Source organism: Salvelinus alpinus, chromosome 20 (genome assembly GCF_045679555.1).
Source record: "Salvelinus alpinus chromosome 20, SLU_Salpinus.1, whole genome shotgun sequence".
In the NCBI taxonomy this organism is placed as follows: domain Eukaryota; kingdom Metazoa; phylum Chordata; class Actinopteri; order Salmoniformes; family Salmonidae; genus Salvelinus; species Salvelinus alpinus.
The window spans coordinates 44,324,687-44,340,028 of NC_092105.1; the positions used below are offsets into that span (position 1 = coordinate 44,324,687).

Genomic DNA, 15,342 nt, shown 5'->3' on the forward strand with positions numbered 1-15,342 from the left:
GCTGACCAATAGAATAGGTCATCTTTTCTACTATTGACATAGACTAGTGATTTGACTGTTCGTTACTCGTCTTGTTGGCTGAGGGAAAGTACATGTGGACAGTTACTCTAACATCTTCAAAGTGCGCATCGGAATTCGGTAAGAAGGAAGCCCGTCGTTGCATCCTCAAGTTACATGTTCTGTTAAAATGAATTACCCTAATCTAAATGGGATTTCTGTACTTCCGAGCACCGTGGGTGGACGGCCTAACCAAGTTACGCACCCAATTCATATGGGTCTGATAAATTGAAATGCTGCCAGGCAAATGTCCAGTGCCACATTTTACTAACGGAAACCCTGCTTGGCGGGCTCAGCTAAAGTGCTCCATGATCTCTCTGACATAGCTTTGTCTGTTTGTGTGTGTGTGTGTGTGTGTGTGTGTGTGTGTGTGTGTCTTTCTGTTTGTCCATCCAGGTTATTATCACCTGGGGCGGCAAAATCATGTCCAAAGTGTGGCTGCCCTAAATCCCTCTCAGGGAGGATTACGACAGGTCTTAATCGCCATGGCAATCACCTAGCAGTCGACTTCATGCCTCTCTGTTAAGTCAAGAGGTGTTCTCTCAGACAAACACACGATGATGATGATAACAAACTAGGTTAACCCCCTTGAGGCATTCCAAACGTTATCTGTCTACCACACTGACCCGGACTCTGTTTTTATCAATATCGCAAGCAATAACAGACTAAGCTAATTTTGTACATACCTACAGTAAAAAAAAGAGAAAAACAATCTACCAAATCTATTAATTTATAATGTTTATTACTTCTCCCTGCCATTATCATTCACCTAATTGCTAACATATGATGGGGTCCCTGGGTCGCCGGTGTGCCATGACCGGGGCCCCTGGGCAAGAAAAGGTTGAAGACCCCTGTGTTAGATCGCGGCGCTCGTCACTAATCAAATATCGACGCTGGGACAGAGTGAACAAGGCAAATGTACCTTATCTGGGCCGGAGGTCATTGGTATGAACTATGAATGAGACAGACAGTCAAAATACACAGAAACACAAGTGGATTCTTACCTTTATCAGTGAGGTGCAAACAATAGCGCCGGCGTTCACCATGGGGTTGTGGGGCTTATCTGGGGGAAAAAAAGATATACACTAACTTAAAATATTGATTACAAATCTCAAAGACCTAGAGTGGGAAGGATTCCTTGCAGAGCCTTTTCAAAAATGTACTAAGGTATCGGTTATAAATGCTTGCTACGAAGAATGTTGGAGTGACGTGCCTTTCATTGTAAAATGACATACAAATTCATAGAACCATATCAAACACAGACCACTGTCGACACTAGACAATCCATTCATAATTTTGCAAACCTTTTTTAAATGTATTGTAATGAAATGGATATGCAAATGTCATTTGGCATAGAGCACTGGGAACAGATGCAAGCCTGCACTTGAATCAATCAGGTTTGTTATTCAAACATGACAGACCAACACTTTCTCTCTGACTACTTCGATACTAATGAGATTTGTCAGGGTTAGGGGCAAAGTGAAATGAACACTAAACAAACAACATGATCTGGGTCCTGCTCAATGTCCAAATGTCAAGGCTACTTCTCTCGCTGCAGTGAGTCTTAACCTCCTTACATAACGGTCACCAAATTGACATAGCTATCCTGGCACCTCCACCAGAGGATTCTGAGAACAGTGGCACATGGCCCACGCAGACAGGGGATGATAAAGACCAGGGCCCGTATCCACAAAGTGTCTGTAAGTAGGAGTCCTGATCTAGGATCTGTCCATATAAAGCACATTTATTATGATCTAAAAGGCTAAACTGATCATAGATCAGCACTCTTACTCTGAGAAGCTTTGAGGATATGGGCCCAGATTGCTACTCAGATGTGCACCAGCGCTAAGGATTATGGGGTTTCAGTGACTGAACACAACCCTGAGACAGTTACAGTGCCTTCAGAAAGTAATCATACCCCTTGACTTAATCCACATTTTGTTGTTACTGCTTGATTTAAAAATGGATACAATTTATATTTTTACCACCCATCTACACACAATACCCCCAAAATGACAAATTAAATTTTGTGTTGTTGAAAATGTTGCAAATGTATTGAGAATGAAATTAAGAAATCTCCTGAGTCAATACTTTGTAGAAGCACCTTTGGCAGCGATTACAGAAGTGAATCTTTCTGGGTAAGTCTCTAAGAGCTTTCCACACCTGGATTGTGCAATATTTGCACATTATTCTTTTCAAAATTCTTCAAGCTCTGTCAAATTGATTGTTGATCATTGCTAGACAACCATTTGTAGGTCTTGCAATAGATGTTCAATTAGATTTAAGTCAAAACTAACTCAGACACTCAGGAACATTCAATGTCTACTTGGAAAGCAACTCCAGTGTATATTTGACCTTGTGTTTCAGGTTATTGTCCTGCTGAAAGGTGAATTAATCTCTGGTGGAAAGCAGACTGAACCAGGTTTTCCTTTAAGATTTTGCTACTGAAAAACTCCCCAGTCCTTAACGATTACAAGCACACCCATAACATGATGCAGCCACCACTATGCTTGAAAATATGGAGAGGTACTCAGTAAAATGTTGTATTGGAATTGCCCCAAACATAGCATTTTGTATTCAGGACAAAAGGTTAATTGCTTTGCTACTTTTTAAAAAACAGTTTTACTATAGCGCCTTGTTGCAAACAGGATGCATTTTTTAGGAATATCTGTCAATTAGGTTAGTATTGTGGAGTAACTACAATGTTGTTGATCCATCTTCACTTTTATCCTATCACAGCCATTAAACTCTGTAACCGTTTTAAACTCACCATTGGCCTCATGGTGAAATCCCTAAGCGGTTTCCTTCCTCTCCGGCAACTGAGTTAGGAAGGACGTCTGTATCTTTGTAGTGATTGGGTGTATTGATACAGCATCCAAAGTGTAATTAATAACCTCACCATTCTCAAAGGGATATTCAATGTATGTAATAGGTGCCCTTCTTTGTGAAGCATTTGAAAACCTCACTAGTCTTTGTGGTTGAATCCGTGTTTGAAATTCACTGCTTCACTGAGGGACCTTACAGATGTATGTGTGGGGTACAGAGATGAAGTAGTAAAAAAATCATTTTAAACACTATTATTGGACACAGAGTGAGTCCATGCAACTTAGTATGTGACTTGTTAAGCACATTTCTATTCTGGTATTTACACATTTGTTTTATTTTTTATCCATAACAAAGGGGTTGAATACTTACTGACTCATTTCAGCTTTTCATTTTGAAATCATTTGTAAAAAAAAAAAAAATCAGGCTATAACACAAAATGTGGAAAAAGTCAAGGGGTGTTAATACTTTCTGAAGGCACTGTAGAGTACGTCATTACATACTGTATCGTTCTTATGACGAGCGCAAATTTAACACATTGTCAAAATGTCAGTAGGAACTAAATGGGAGAAAACGTATTGAAATGGAGGAGGTAACACCTGAACATATCCAATACAAATGTATAGTTTTTTAATGTTTGCTCTGATTTACCAGCACAGGCATATCCCATTTCTTGGGGTAAGGAGGACAGTGAAATGTATCCTCCATTTGGTAGTCAAATGTGTTGAGGGAATGAAGGTCACCTTAACTTCGACTACATAATGTGTGTGTAGGAAAACATTGAGGTTTCCATATGGCCAGCTAGGACACACACACGCACCTTTGGGACTCTTGACAGGTTCTCTTTCTTCTATTCCTGGGTCACCATTGATCTTTCTATTGGTATTCTGAGGGAGCTAGATGTAGAATCGTAGGTGGAAAAGCAAGCAGGAGGACACTGTGTGAGACCCCCGACTCCTCATCATATGTCAGCCCACCCCTAGTGAGCAGAGGGGGGGAATGGCCTCTGAATCATTCAAGTTTCATCACGTCGCCATAGCAACAGTTGTCGAAAGGCCAAGTTGGATTGAAAATAGACTAAGGCGGTTGGGGTTGGTGTGGTGCAAGTAAGGGCCTCTCCCCACTCTTTTTATTGGTGATGTCAACATTTACAACCAATCAGCCCGCCTTGTATTCCGCGGTGGATGCGTCATTAGCTGGAGAGCAGTTAGAAAGCAGTGGCATTTGTAACCGTGTTGGATGGATGATGACGCTCGAGGCATCGATGTGTAGACAGAGGGGACTGGGGAAAGAGACATCACTTGTGGGCTCTTCATCAAAAGCACTTAAGAGGTAAAATAATCAAACAAAGGGGATGGCGAGAGGACGGGGGACGGGGGCACTCAAAGGCAAAGTGCCTATGGCGTACTTTGATCTATGACCTAGCTACGTCATACTGCTCAGAAAAATATGTGTATTTATTTATTTTAGATGTCTGGAACAAGTGGGAAAAAAACAGTCTGCTGTACCTGCCTATTTACCTGACCTGTAGTGATTTGAAATAACATTTGATGACAGGGATACATAATTTAACGGTGTGATCTGGATTCAACATTATTGTGATTTGGATTCAAACTGGTCCCTGGCGTGACCTGAGGGGCTTTCCCCATTCTGGTCATTCTAGTCTAATTCTGTGCCCGAGCAGGATCAGCGCTGAGAAACAAAGCTGTGTGTGTCCCTCCCAGCTCACCGTCCTCGTCCAGGAAGAGCTTGTTGAAGCGCAGGCCGCTGGGCTCCTTCCCGATGAAGCGGTGCACGTACTCGGTGCCGTGGTCGTGCACCGCGATGGCGTACTTCAGCGGCTTCACACACGACTGCAGGCAGAAGGGGACCTTGGTGTCGCCTACCGTGTGTCTGAGGAGAAACAAAAGCAGGCTTAAGAACAGGTTAATCCAGTCCCGCTTCCCTGTTCTTTAAGGCTTCCTACACATCACAAACCAGATGCACCTTAATTGACTTTACGTGTCATCACGTCACATGATAACAGAGCTTCTCTCACATCCGTTTAAGGTAATAATAACACTGATATCACAAGAACGGCTTGAGGACAGTTAGAAATTGTTCATAAAAATATAATTTCAATGCAGATATTGGCCTCAACTCTGCCAAGAACCGCTGTGTGCAAGCAGGAACTATTCAACTGGGGAGGTTTTCTTACTGAGGCTGAACACTAAAGCAGTGTGCAATATCTGGAGCGCATGATGGCTCTCAACACTGTATTTCAAACCATATAATCAAGTGGGGGAGGAGTGAGCGAGTTAACGTATTGTTAAAGAAGGTCACTATGACCAGACATCGTCACTCATGGGCCGTCATTAAAGGAGATGGGGAGAGGAGACACAGAAAAGTGAGAAGCTCAGAAGGGGGTGGAAGAAAGTGAAAAAGAGGTAGAGGGAGAAAGACTGTGGCGGATGGAATACAGAGGGGGGGAAAAGAGACAGGATAGAAGGAAAGAAAGATGAAGAACAGAAATAGAGAAACAGAGAGGAAGAGGTAGGTTGAAAGAGAGAGAGAGGGAATAGATAGACTGAGAAAGACAGTAAGAACGACAGAGAAAGAAAAGGAGAGATGCTAAGGGGCATCCAGATAACTGCCCCTCCCTATTTAGTGCATCATGGTGTTTCAACATGTTTCAACAAAACACCTCATTCCAATGTTATCTTTATGACTTTCTATCCTACAGCAAACATCATAAAGAGGAGAGATTGTGTGTTTATATGTCTGTAAACGACACTAACACCCCCTAAGATTGGTTGTTATTTTACCATATCTATTATCAATGAGTGCGCCAGAACTAAACTTCGCACCCCAAATCGTAATGTTTGGCTTCTACTGGAAGATTAGCTGGCCCTTATCCCAGTTCAGATGGCCTTGAGATATCCCATCACTGGGTCAATTTGCAGATGTTAAATAGCGGAAGCGTGTGCATTTTCAGTGTTGCCAACTGTTGACCAACTTACCAACTGTTGGTCTTAAAGATAATAATAATAACCCTGCCTCAATCACATGATAAAAGCTTAATGAGTACATAATGGTGTGGTGAGGCGCGAGTCTAACCTTTGTCCATCCACTGTACACAGAGACACGGCCCACAGGTCTGGGCTAAATTTGGCAAGCTGGGGAATGTAGTCTGCAACCTGCGGCAGAGAGAGAAAAATAGTTCCAACACCTGTTCGTGTAAGACTGCCAGCTCCCTTGACAAAAATACATACAGTCTTAGGAGAAAAAAAAGGTGCCATCTAGAACCTAAAAACGGTTCTTCGGCTGTTCCCATAGGAGAACCCTTTTTGGTTCCAGGTAGAACACTTTTGAGTTCATGTAAAACCCTTTCCACAAAAGGGTTCGGCATGGAGCCAAAAAGGGTTCTCCTATGGGGACAGCCGAAGAACCCTTTTTTCTAAGCGTGTACAGGTAAGCGCACACAGAAGAAAAGGATACATAAGAAAACTCCAGCTACACACAAGGTCTGCCATTGACGATACCACAGAGGAGGTGGAAGACAAAGATAAAAGGTGAAAGAGGCAGACCACAGGAACAACGAGAAGGATGGCGTCCACCCACCTCCCCCGGGATGGGCTGATTACCAACCTGGCCTTCGGTCAGATTTTTGGCACTCTCGTAGAGCTCGTCGATGTGAGAAGAGAAGGACTGGAAGTCGGGGATGACAAACTTCTTGCGGAAGGCCTGGGTGAGCAAGACTATGTTGCTCTGGACACATCTGGAGGCAGGAGGGTGGTAGAGGTTATTTGGACATTAGATGACATGAGTCCCTCTTTGCTCAGGTAGTTCGCATGGAGCTAACATAGCCATGGTGAGCAACAAAATAGACACTAAACTGACAAACTTTTTTTATAGTGATGAGTTCTGACTTCTAAACTTGAAAATATAAAATATCCTTATTCATGTCACTGAGGGAGAGAGAGGAATGTAGAATGTTTACATTCTGTCAGAACATGTTATTGTTAGACATCAGGGATATATGGGAAGGAAAAGGGCCACAGTCAGGAATTTGGGCCGAGGTCAGGTCAGATGAAGTGAGAAAGAACATGCATCACTAAAGCCCTGTATAGCAACAAGGAGATGTACTGGCTGTTCAGATGTGTAAGGAGGAGACTCAGTATAGGAGGAACGTTTAAATACCAGTGCCTGGTTAACTTAAGATAAACAAAACTCACTTACTGTAGCTTTGTGAGTGCTACATGAACATTCATAAAAGATGCTTATCTCAATGACCACAGTATATGGCCTACTAAAAAGAAAAGTGAGGTGGCAACTAGGGCAGTTTATCATTTAATTTTTATTTCATTTAACCCTTATCTAACTCAGTTAAGTACAAATTCTTGTTTACAATGACGGCCTACACGGTCCAAACCCGGACGACGTGCGCCGCCCTATGGGACTCCCAATCACGGCCGGTTGTGATACAGTCTGGATTCGAACCAGGGTGTCTGTAGTAAAGCGTCTATCACTGAGATGCAGTGCCTTATTCCTAAAGATCCCCTTCCATCCTTGTAGAACAAATCGATAACCATACTGTATCTAAAAAGGTTTGAATGCATGGTTTCTTGTAGGATACTGTTTTTAACGTGCCGCCAGGCCTCAGGAGAGAGTTGCTAGCCAATATTAGCATTTAACACATTGAAGGATATAACACCCAGGTGTGTCCAGGAGACAGACATCCCATATAGTTCCATCATCATCCCTCTGCTGCAATCATTTACATACACATCCCTCAGGGAGCTATAGGCTAGGCCTTGGAGACTCACCGAGCAGGCTGCAGTTACAGAAATGTTCTAGGGGCAAACTATTCCAGAGGGGGTGGTGAATAACGGAAGGGTTGTCTTTAGGGAACCACCCAGAAAGAACTGTATGCGCACACACAAACTTTTCTTGAAACCACAAGGAAAACTATTGTACAAGGCAGCACTTCCTCTAGATGCAGATGAAAACAGGAAGACTGGCATGGGCATAACTGGGCACGGCGTGTAGATATGGAGACCAGTTTGGCTCCGGACAAACGGACCAGTTTCAGTGCGACTGTATAATAGTGCCATCACTCGTTTCCACCTTGCCCCGGTGTCTTAAAAATAGCTGACCATCGCCACACACATAGATATTTGACGTTTAATTTGTGGTGATGGGTGACACTGGGCAGAAAAGCAGGCAGCGAACACCTGACACGGCACCCAGCCGAGCAATCATGTGAGCAAGACATTACCATCTGAAATGTTCCGAATGCAACCCTGGGTCGTATTCATTAGGCAACAAACGTTAGAAACTGGAAGGGACTACCTGAACTTCTCCAATAATGAAATGTTTTCTGTTACAAAACGTTTTGCTACAGTGTGCCCTAATGAATACAACCCTGATGTTGCAAGCACCGCACGCCAATCAACTGAGTCATTTGAGCCTACGACCGAACACTGCAGTACATAGACTTTCTGTGGTTTGGCTCTGCTGCTCCAGGAGGTCCGGACCCCCCGTCTAGTCTACCGTCCATCAACAGCAGAAAGGACGAGTGGACAGAGCCTATCGTTTTACACAGTGTCCTGTCAATGTTAACCTGGCCAGCCTACTACCACCCACACCCACAATGTGTTCAGCGGGTGACAACAGAGAGAATGAAAGTGCTAGGTCAGAGGTTCCCAAACCCCCCTCTTTAAAAAAAAAAAACTCAGTCCAGCTTTCAACTTACTCTTGAAAGTTGTAATAGTAGAATGCACAAGGTGCAATTTCGAAATTGGGTAGTGCATCATCAGTTTTCCTCCTGTCATATCAGTCATTGCAAACCTTAGAGATATTTATAACTTGTAGAAATGTCCAGATCAACTAGCCCATGTCAGCTACATGTTTTTTTTAGCTAGGTTATGCAGACCATAGATTTTGTTGTAACGTTTGAGTCGCTAAAACATATCACATGAATACACGTTAGACATGGCAAAACGTATAGAAATGCAAGAGAAATGTTGTTTAAAAACAGCAACATTTTCTCTGCCCCCCCATAACAAAACGTGTAGAATTGCAGGAAATACATTTCCCTGCTAAATTATCTCCACCAACAAGAGGGGTGTGACCAGTTTGTGTCATAGTTTGTGTCATGAACAGTGCTTGTGCCAATAGTAAGACATGGTGCGCGGGATGTTCCCCAATGTAGGAAGGGTGGACTGAGTGAAAAGGTTTGGGAACCCCTCTGCTAATTGGCCAGTTAGGGCGGTGTAGCTTAACGGTGTCCAGAGCGTGATGTTGTTAGGTAAGATGAGGAAGGGAGAACGAATGAGTGTACTCATGCACCGCTAAGTCATTTCCCTTCGCCACAGAAACTTAGAAATAAGACACACCGCGTTGGCCGCTAATGACAACTGTCAGGCCCAGTGTGTGCGTGGCTGTAAACAAGCTTGTGGGGTTAACCAAGCTTGTTTGTCTTTGAGTAAGATGGGGGGCAGGTGTGTGTGGGTGGGGGTACACGCTAGGGCTGGGAATTGCCAGGGACCTCACGATCCGTTATTATCACGATACTTATGTGTCGATAATGCGATTCTCACGAGTCTACATGGATTGCCATTCGATACCGTGAGTTTATTGCGATTTGATGGTCCAAACATATTGCTCACTGCACCGTACCTGTCAAAAGTTTGGAGACACCTACTCATTCAAGGGATTTACATTGTAGAATAATAGTGAAGACATCAAATCTATAACATAACACATGCTGCAGAGAGCACATGATGTCCTGTGTCATGGCTCTATATGTGAGCGTGACGCTTTCTGCCTGAACGACACGACATCCTATTGGCTCTGGTGGGGTCTCTGTCTGATAGAACCTGTTCTGGAAGGATTTGGGGTAACGCTCTCTGTAAGCCACCCCGTTATAATGCATTATGAATGCACTTGAGATGGCCTATTATCACGTCACCTTGACTTCGGCATAGTGGATGATAAGACAGCTCAGGGCTTCATAACAGCTCAGGGCTCATCTTCACAGCCTTTTGTGGCCAAAAGACAACAACTGCATTCATATAGCATTACTCAGAAGTGGTAATACACATTAAAGACATGCTATAAGCATTCATAATAGCTCATGGCTCATTGTAAGAAATGCATTTTAAAACACGTGGCTCATAGAAACAAAGTGACATCACCGGGATTAGTTAGTTTCCATTGAGGTGACAAGGTTCAGGACAGGATGTCAACAATTAGGTTCGATCTGGGCCGTGTGACACTGTGGCAGGAAGTAGATCACTGGGTTTCCTCTAGCTTGGCACAGAAGGGGGAGACGTGAATAATGGATTCCATCTTAACCCAGAGAACAGACGGGCTGAATGATTCATGAGCTAGAGCTGTTATGATGAGGAAAACACGCAGGAACTGGAGCTCTGTCTGCACAGACACAACGACTCGCTGTCATGAGTCAATCATCCCTCATTAGGGCTTTTCACACTACTGAGACGAGCCAAACTGAGCTGGTCGGGTTAAGCATCCACCATAGTTGCATGAACAGTGCTGAACGAGACCATGTGAAAAGAAAATATCCAAGCCAGCCTTGTTCGCGTGGGTACAATATTGTGAAATGAGTAATGCATAGCCAACAGCATATTCACGCCCCACTCTATCGATCCATATATCGTTAACACTACTGAGCGTCTCTGATTCGTATCGGGCAACAACACTTACTTCTTGAAGAGGTGTCTGTCCAGCATGACTCCGTCCGAGGTGTTCTTCAGGGTTACTTTAAGGGTGTCCATGCATTCCTTCAGCCGGGGATCTCCTGTGCGTAGTCCTGTGGCCTTTAATGCCTGCAGAAGAAGTGGGGGGGGGGGGGGGGTGTCACACAACTCTGGTTTAGCCATGGTGGGCCCGCACTGAGCAGTCACAGAAACTCTGGGTTAACCTTGGTGGGCCCAAAGTAAAAAAAAAAAAAACGTCCTTGGTGTTGAAAGGCGTATGAAAAGCGTCCATTCCTGGTCTCTCTTCCTTTATTAGCACTGATCAGACCTGATTAGCTCTCTGTGATCGTGAAGGAATCAAGGAAAGGAAGCTATTCAAGCGGCCTGGGAGAACAGTTACAGAAGACGGGCAAAGTTCCTAAAAATAAAATAAAACCGTATATACTGTATATAGCCCGAGACGGTTTGTGCCATCATGGCAACTCGTCACTGATTGTCATGCCAAATAGCAATGAAGTTGGCAAGAGCACAACCAGATCTGGGACCTAAAGACCAATATTAAATCAGCCGATATTGGCCTTTTACTGATATCGGACGATAATTCCACCGATATTCGATAAATAGAATATAGGCAAATATGTTCTTTTTTTCCCAACTTCATTGTTACAGTTAGAATGCTCAAACACGAGGTTACCACATGATTATGGGAAGTCACTTTCTCAGCAAAACCTCTCACAGACCTAGCCTGGTTCAAAATCCACATGTGCTTCAGGGAAGAGAAGCTGTGAAGTAGCAGAGTCACGAAGCTGTGTTTCTCCCGTAAAACCCAGGGGGAATTATTTGACTGTGTGTACATGTTTGTATTCACCTAGTGTTCCTAATATTGTGTCAGAATCGGTGTGTGGGTTTGGGTGCATGAGTGTGTTTAATCATATGCTGGCCCTCAGATCTTTTCCTATGCCATTACATATGCCGCCGCGTTGGGAAAAACTGTCAGGGAAAAAGTTCTCTCCATAAGATTTGTTTCATGAAACTGTGAAAAAAAATCAATGGCTGTAAATATAGGCTAATATGATTCTTGGCATCATAACAAAGATAGTCAGACTGCAAGTTCCAACAGAATCACCTATATTCACAATAGCCCTATTTTCCTGACCGTTTTTCCCTTGGCACACAACAGAAACATTTTGAGTTTTAGAACTAGATGTTCATACACTTGTTTGAGGACGTTACAGCAGGTCATCACACCCACCAGCGGGGAGAGCCTGCTGTAGCTGTTATCCCAATCATCTACAGTATGCCTAAATTGGGTCAAACAACTCATTGATATACTATGGGGCTATGACTCAATCCAAGCTGGGCACAGTTCTTAACCCAATATCCCTGGTTAAGAAGATGGGCACAGTTCCTAGTTCCCTAAAAAAGGGATTGTGTAGGAGACACAGGAGAACGTTAGAGAATGCCCTACCACAAAAAACAACAATGTGTGCAAGGTTCTGTTACACACTCCTCCTACCCAGGGAAGGGTGTAAAGGAAGCAGTGAAGAGGACACTCTGGTGATAAATAGACCAATAAGATCAGATAAGCTGGAGTAATAAAGGACGGTGTGTGTGTGTGTGTGTGTGTGTGTGTGTGTGTGTGTGTGTGTGTGTGTGTGTGTGTGTGTGTGTGTGTGTGTGTCTCAACAACCTTTTGGCAGCACCTCAATCTGTGATGTGTGACACAGAGGACAAATGGCTAAATGTCGTGATAGGGCCGGGGGGAAATAGATTTCACACCCTTCAACCACCTCCCCATCACTCTGTCTGAGGACTCACTTCAATTATCTCTGGACAGCAGACAGGGCAGCAGCAGTGATCCAACTCTTATGAAATAAACTCGTCGTGATAACGAATATGGCAATTATATGATCATGTGGATGGCGACAATGGAAAACTGTGTGGTGGTGCTGAAGTATGTAGCATGATCAGTGTAACCTTATGTAGTTAATGTTATTCAAATGTAATTACGATAGTGATTGTCACTCTGAATATGATGTTGTAAATATAATAATGCTGATAACAATGATAGTATTGATGAAGATGATGGTTACAGCATCAAATAATCTGAGAACAATGGTGTCTAATAATGAAAATGGGTTAGGATGGTGTGTGTATGGCTCACTGTGAGAAATTTGTGGACGGGGATCTTCTCCTGGCCCTCTGCGATGGTGTAGAAGAGCAGGTCCTCCAGACTGGGCAGGATGCCTGCCTTCCTTCTCCTGTAGGGAAGGAACACACCGGAACACAAGATGTCAGAGAGCAGTACCTTTAATAACACCTTTAGAAATACAGGGTGGTTGTCACTTCCATAATAGAACTATAATTCATAGAAAGGACATATCCCCTTCAGACCACTGCAATTGAGCTGGTACATCATTGAAATGTTAATTGATGTACCGAATTACTATCACAAAGATGGCCGCCGGACCAACCACCGAATGTCAACTTACATGGAAATGTCTTTTCTATTATCTATATTTCTATGATTCCAATAGGTTTCCTATGGAAGATTAACAGTATAATTTAAAACTGATATTCCCCATTCAAGTCAACATGCTCTGATCCATTTGAATGTAGAAATGTCTATTTTATTCCCATTTGAGTAAATTTATCAGCCAAACACGACACCCATCCTGCATTGAAGAGCATGCAGTGTCAACACAAACACTAGGGTCCGGCACCTCTGTTTTCAACTGTTTCGTTCCGGAACCTATTTGCCAGGATCCAGTACCTCTCGTGAAACAATTTTTATTTTTTTACTGTCGCAATGAAAAAAGTCTAATAAAAGTTCATTTGAGTTGCCTCTAACTCCCCTGCCCCATTTTATCAAAATCCAAATAGGCCTATTGAGCAAAAAGCATCGTTTTACAGAGTAAAACAAAAGCGAGATAGGCTTTTGGCACGAGCGCACATTGACCATCGCCGGTGAGTGAGCTGAGCATCATTGGGTGAGTCAGTGAAACTGGAAAGTTTGTTTTTAGGACTATCATTTCCTCATTTCCTCCTCCTATTTAACACCTAGGTCTAGGCTACTGATGGATTGAAGACAGGTTCGTTTTTATTGATCTCAGATTCTCAATTTGACAGTGTCATTTCAAATCATTTGTGCGCTATTAAAAGAAGATTCTGCTAAAAGACTCCAGTCATGGAAAAGGACGACCCTCTCAGACGACTTGTTGGAAGTTTTGGCTAAACCAGACATAACAGTTCCACTTGAATTTGAGTTACATGAACCAAAGGTTCAAAATAGCAGAAGGTGGTCAACCAGTTTGTGTGTGTCCAGAGCCATTCTCGCCAGGGTTTATCTAGCGGCTGTTGATGTGGTATTATCACATTTGGGGAGGGATTTCTGAAGCTCGTGTTGGAAAGCCTGAATGTGTGGGAGCGTCCATATATATATATGAGTCCCTGTGCGTTTCTGTGGTCGCATGGTTAAAAAAAGTGGTTACCTAACCCTGTTGATGTTCTATCCCTGTTATCACATTAGAGAGGGCTTACGGTTGCCTGCACTGGCAAAGCAGAGTGGGATTGCCACTTGTAGCTCAGTGACTGACTGTGTATGGCAGTGGCACAGTTACCAGGAGCGACAGACGAGACTGCCACTTTCACGGCGCCCGTCACAACACAGTCACTTGCCAGCCGAGCTACCACCGTTTAAATACAGTCTCGCCAAGGGCGTCTGTACTTCAAAGTCATTACTGCTGGTCACAGTTGAGGTAATGTTTTTTTACATGGCAGTTATGAGTACTTCCCGTTGTTTCTGGGTGTCTAGAGAATAAGTCACATCTGGTTTTCAGGGCATGGCTAGTGTTGCAAGGAGATGATGGGGGGGGGGGGGACTCTTTGGATCAAATCTCTGACATCCCTTCTGGATGTCTGATCCATAGGTATGCAGTGCAGTGAGGAACTGGGAAATACATCACACAAATATCAGACAAGAGGTAAACAGGGGGGGGGGGGCAGGATGTAAAGGTAGAGGAGAACGAGGAAGCGAGAAAAACAATATCTACCTGTGAGAGACAAAAATAGTAATATACTTACAGACACAAATGTAAAGCAAGCAGGACGATGGAGAGAAAGAGGGGGAAAGAAAAGAGGCAAAAACAAATGAGACATTAACACACAAAACAGGAACCCAACTCTTTGTCATGCTCCTGGGAATAACCATTGGTGTCATCATCATATTCTCCCTAGAGGTACCACTAGTTATGGATACCCCACCACTGGAGAGAAACATCCATGCCCTGGAAGAGTTACAAAAAAGCAGAAACCTTCTGAGAATCCTCAGGAAAGCCTATGTTATGGGTCAATTGTGGCTACCAAAACATACAGTAGGTAAATACAGTTAAACAAATATTCTCTCTATGCATGCTATTAGTGGAAATAACACATTGAGCAAGTATTGAGTGGAGTCATAAAGTTCCATGTATCCATGCATCATCCTCATTAGACCAACAAATGAGTATTGAGTAAAGAGTGAGAAGAGGGAGAGCGAGACAAAAAAGAGAAAAGAGCAGGAGACAAAAAAAGAACAGAGCGAGAGAAAAGCGAGACAAAAAGAGAACAGTGTTAGAGAATAGCGAAGAAAGAGGGAGGACAACTGCACTGGGCCTGCTGGTTTTAATTACATTTCCTGCTGTCTGCAGTGGGGTGACTAAGGACACACACGCCTCTGTAGGTCAGACTGACACACGCAGTATCCAGACTACTTTCTCAG

The 15,342-nt window shown here is 43.4% G+C and overlaps 1 protein-coding gene across 7 annotated transcripts in view; it reads right to left on the minus strand.

Annotated features, from left to right (window-relative positions):
- Nucleotides 1–15,342, minus strand: part of LOC139546975 (glutaminase kidney isoform, mitochondrial-like) — a 60,361-nt gene that overhangs the window by 29,612 nt on the left and 15,407 nt on the right. For 4 of the 7 annotated variants that reach the window (XM_071355975.1, XM_071355974.1, XM_071355979.1 and 1 more), the window contains exons 2-7: nt 12,748–12,844; nt 10,591–10,712; nt 6,481–6,637; nt 5,977–6,056; nt 4,610–4,773; nt 1,062–1,120 (exon numbers count right to left, since the gene is read on the minus strand). In XM_071355975.1, the coding sequence (XP_071212076.1) occupies nt 1,062–1,120; nt 4,610–4,773; nt 5,977–6,056; nt 6,481–6,637; nt 10,591–10,712; nt 12,748–12,844 (679 nt within the window). The remainder of the gene's footprint in view (nt 1–1,061; nt 1,121–4,609; nt 4,774–5,976; nt 6,057–6,480; nt 6,638–10,590; nt 10,713–12,747; nt 12,845–15,342) is intronic. The other 3 variants (XM_071355977.1, XM_071355976.1, XM_071355980.1) reach the window with 1 other exon arrangement.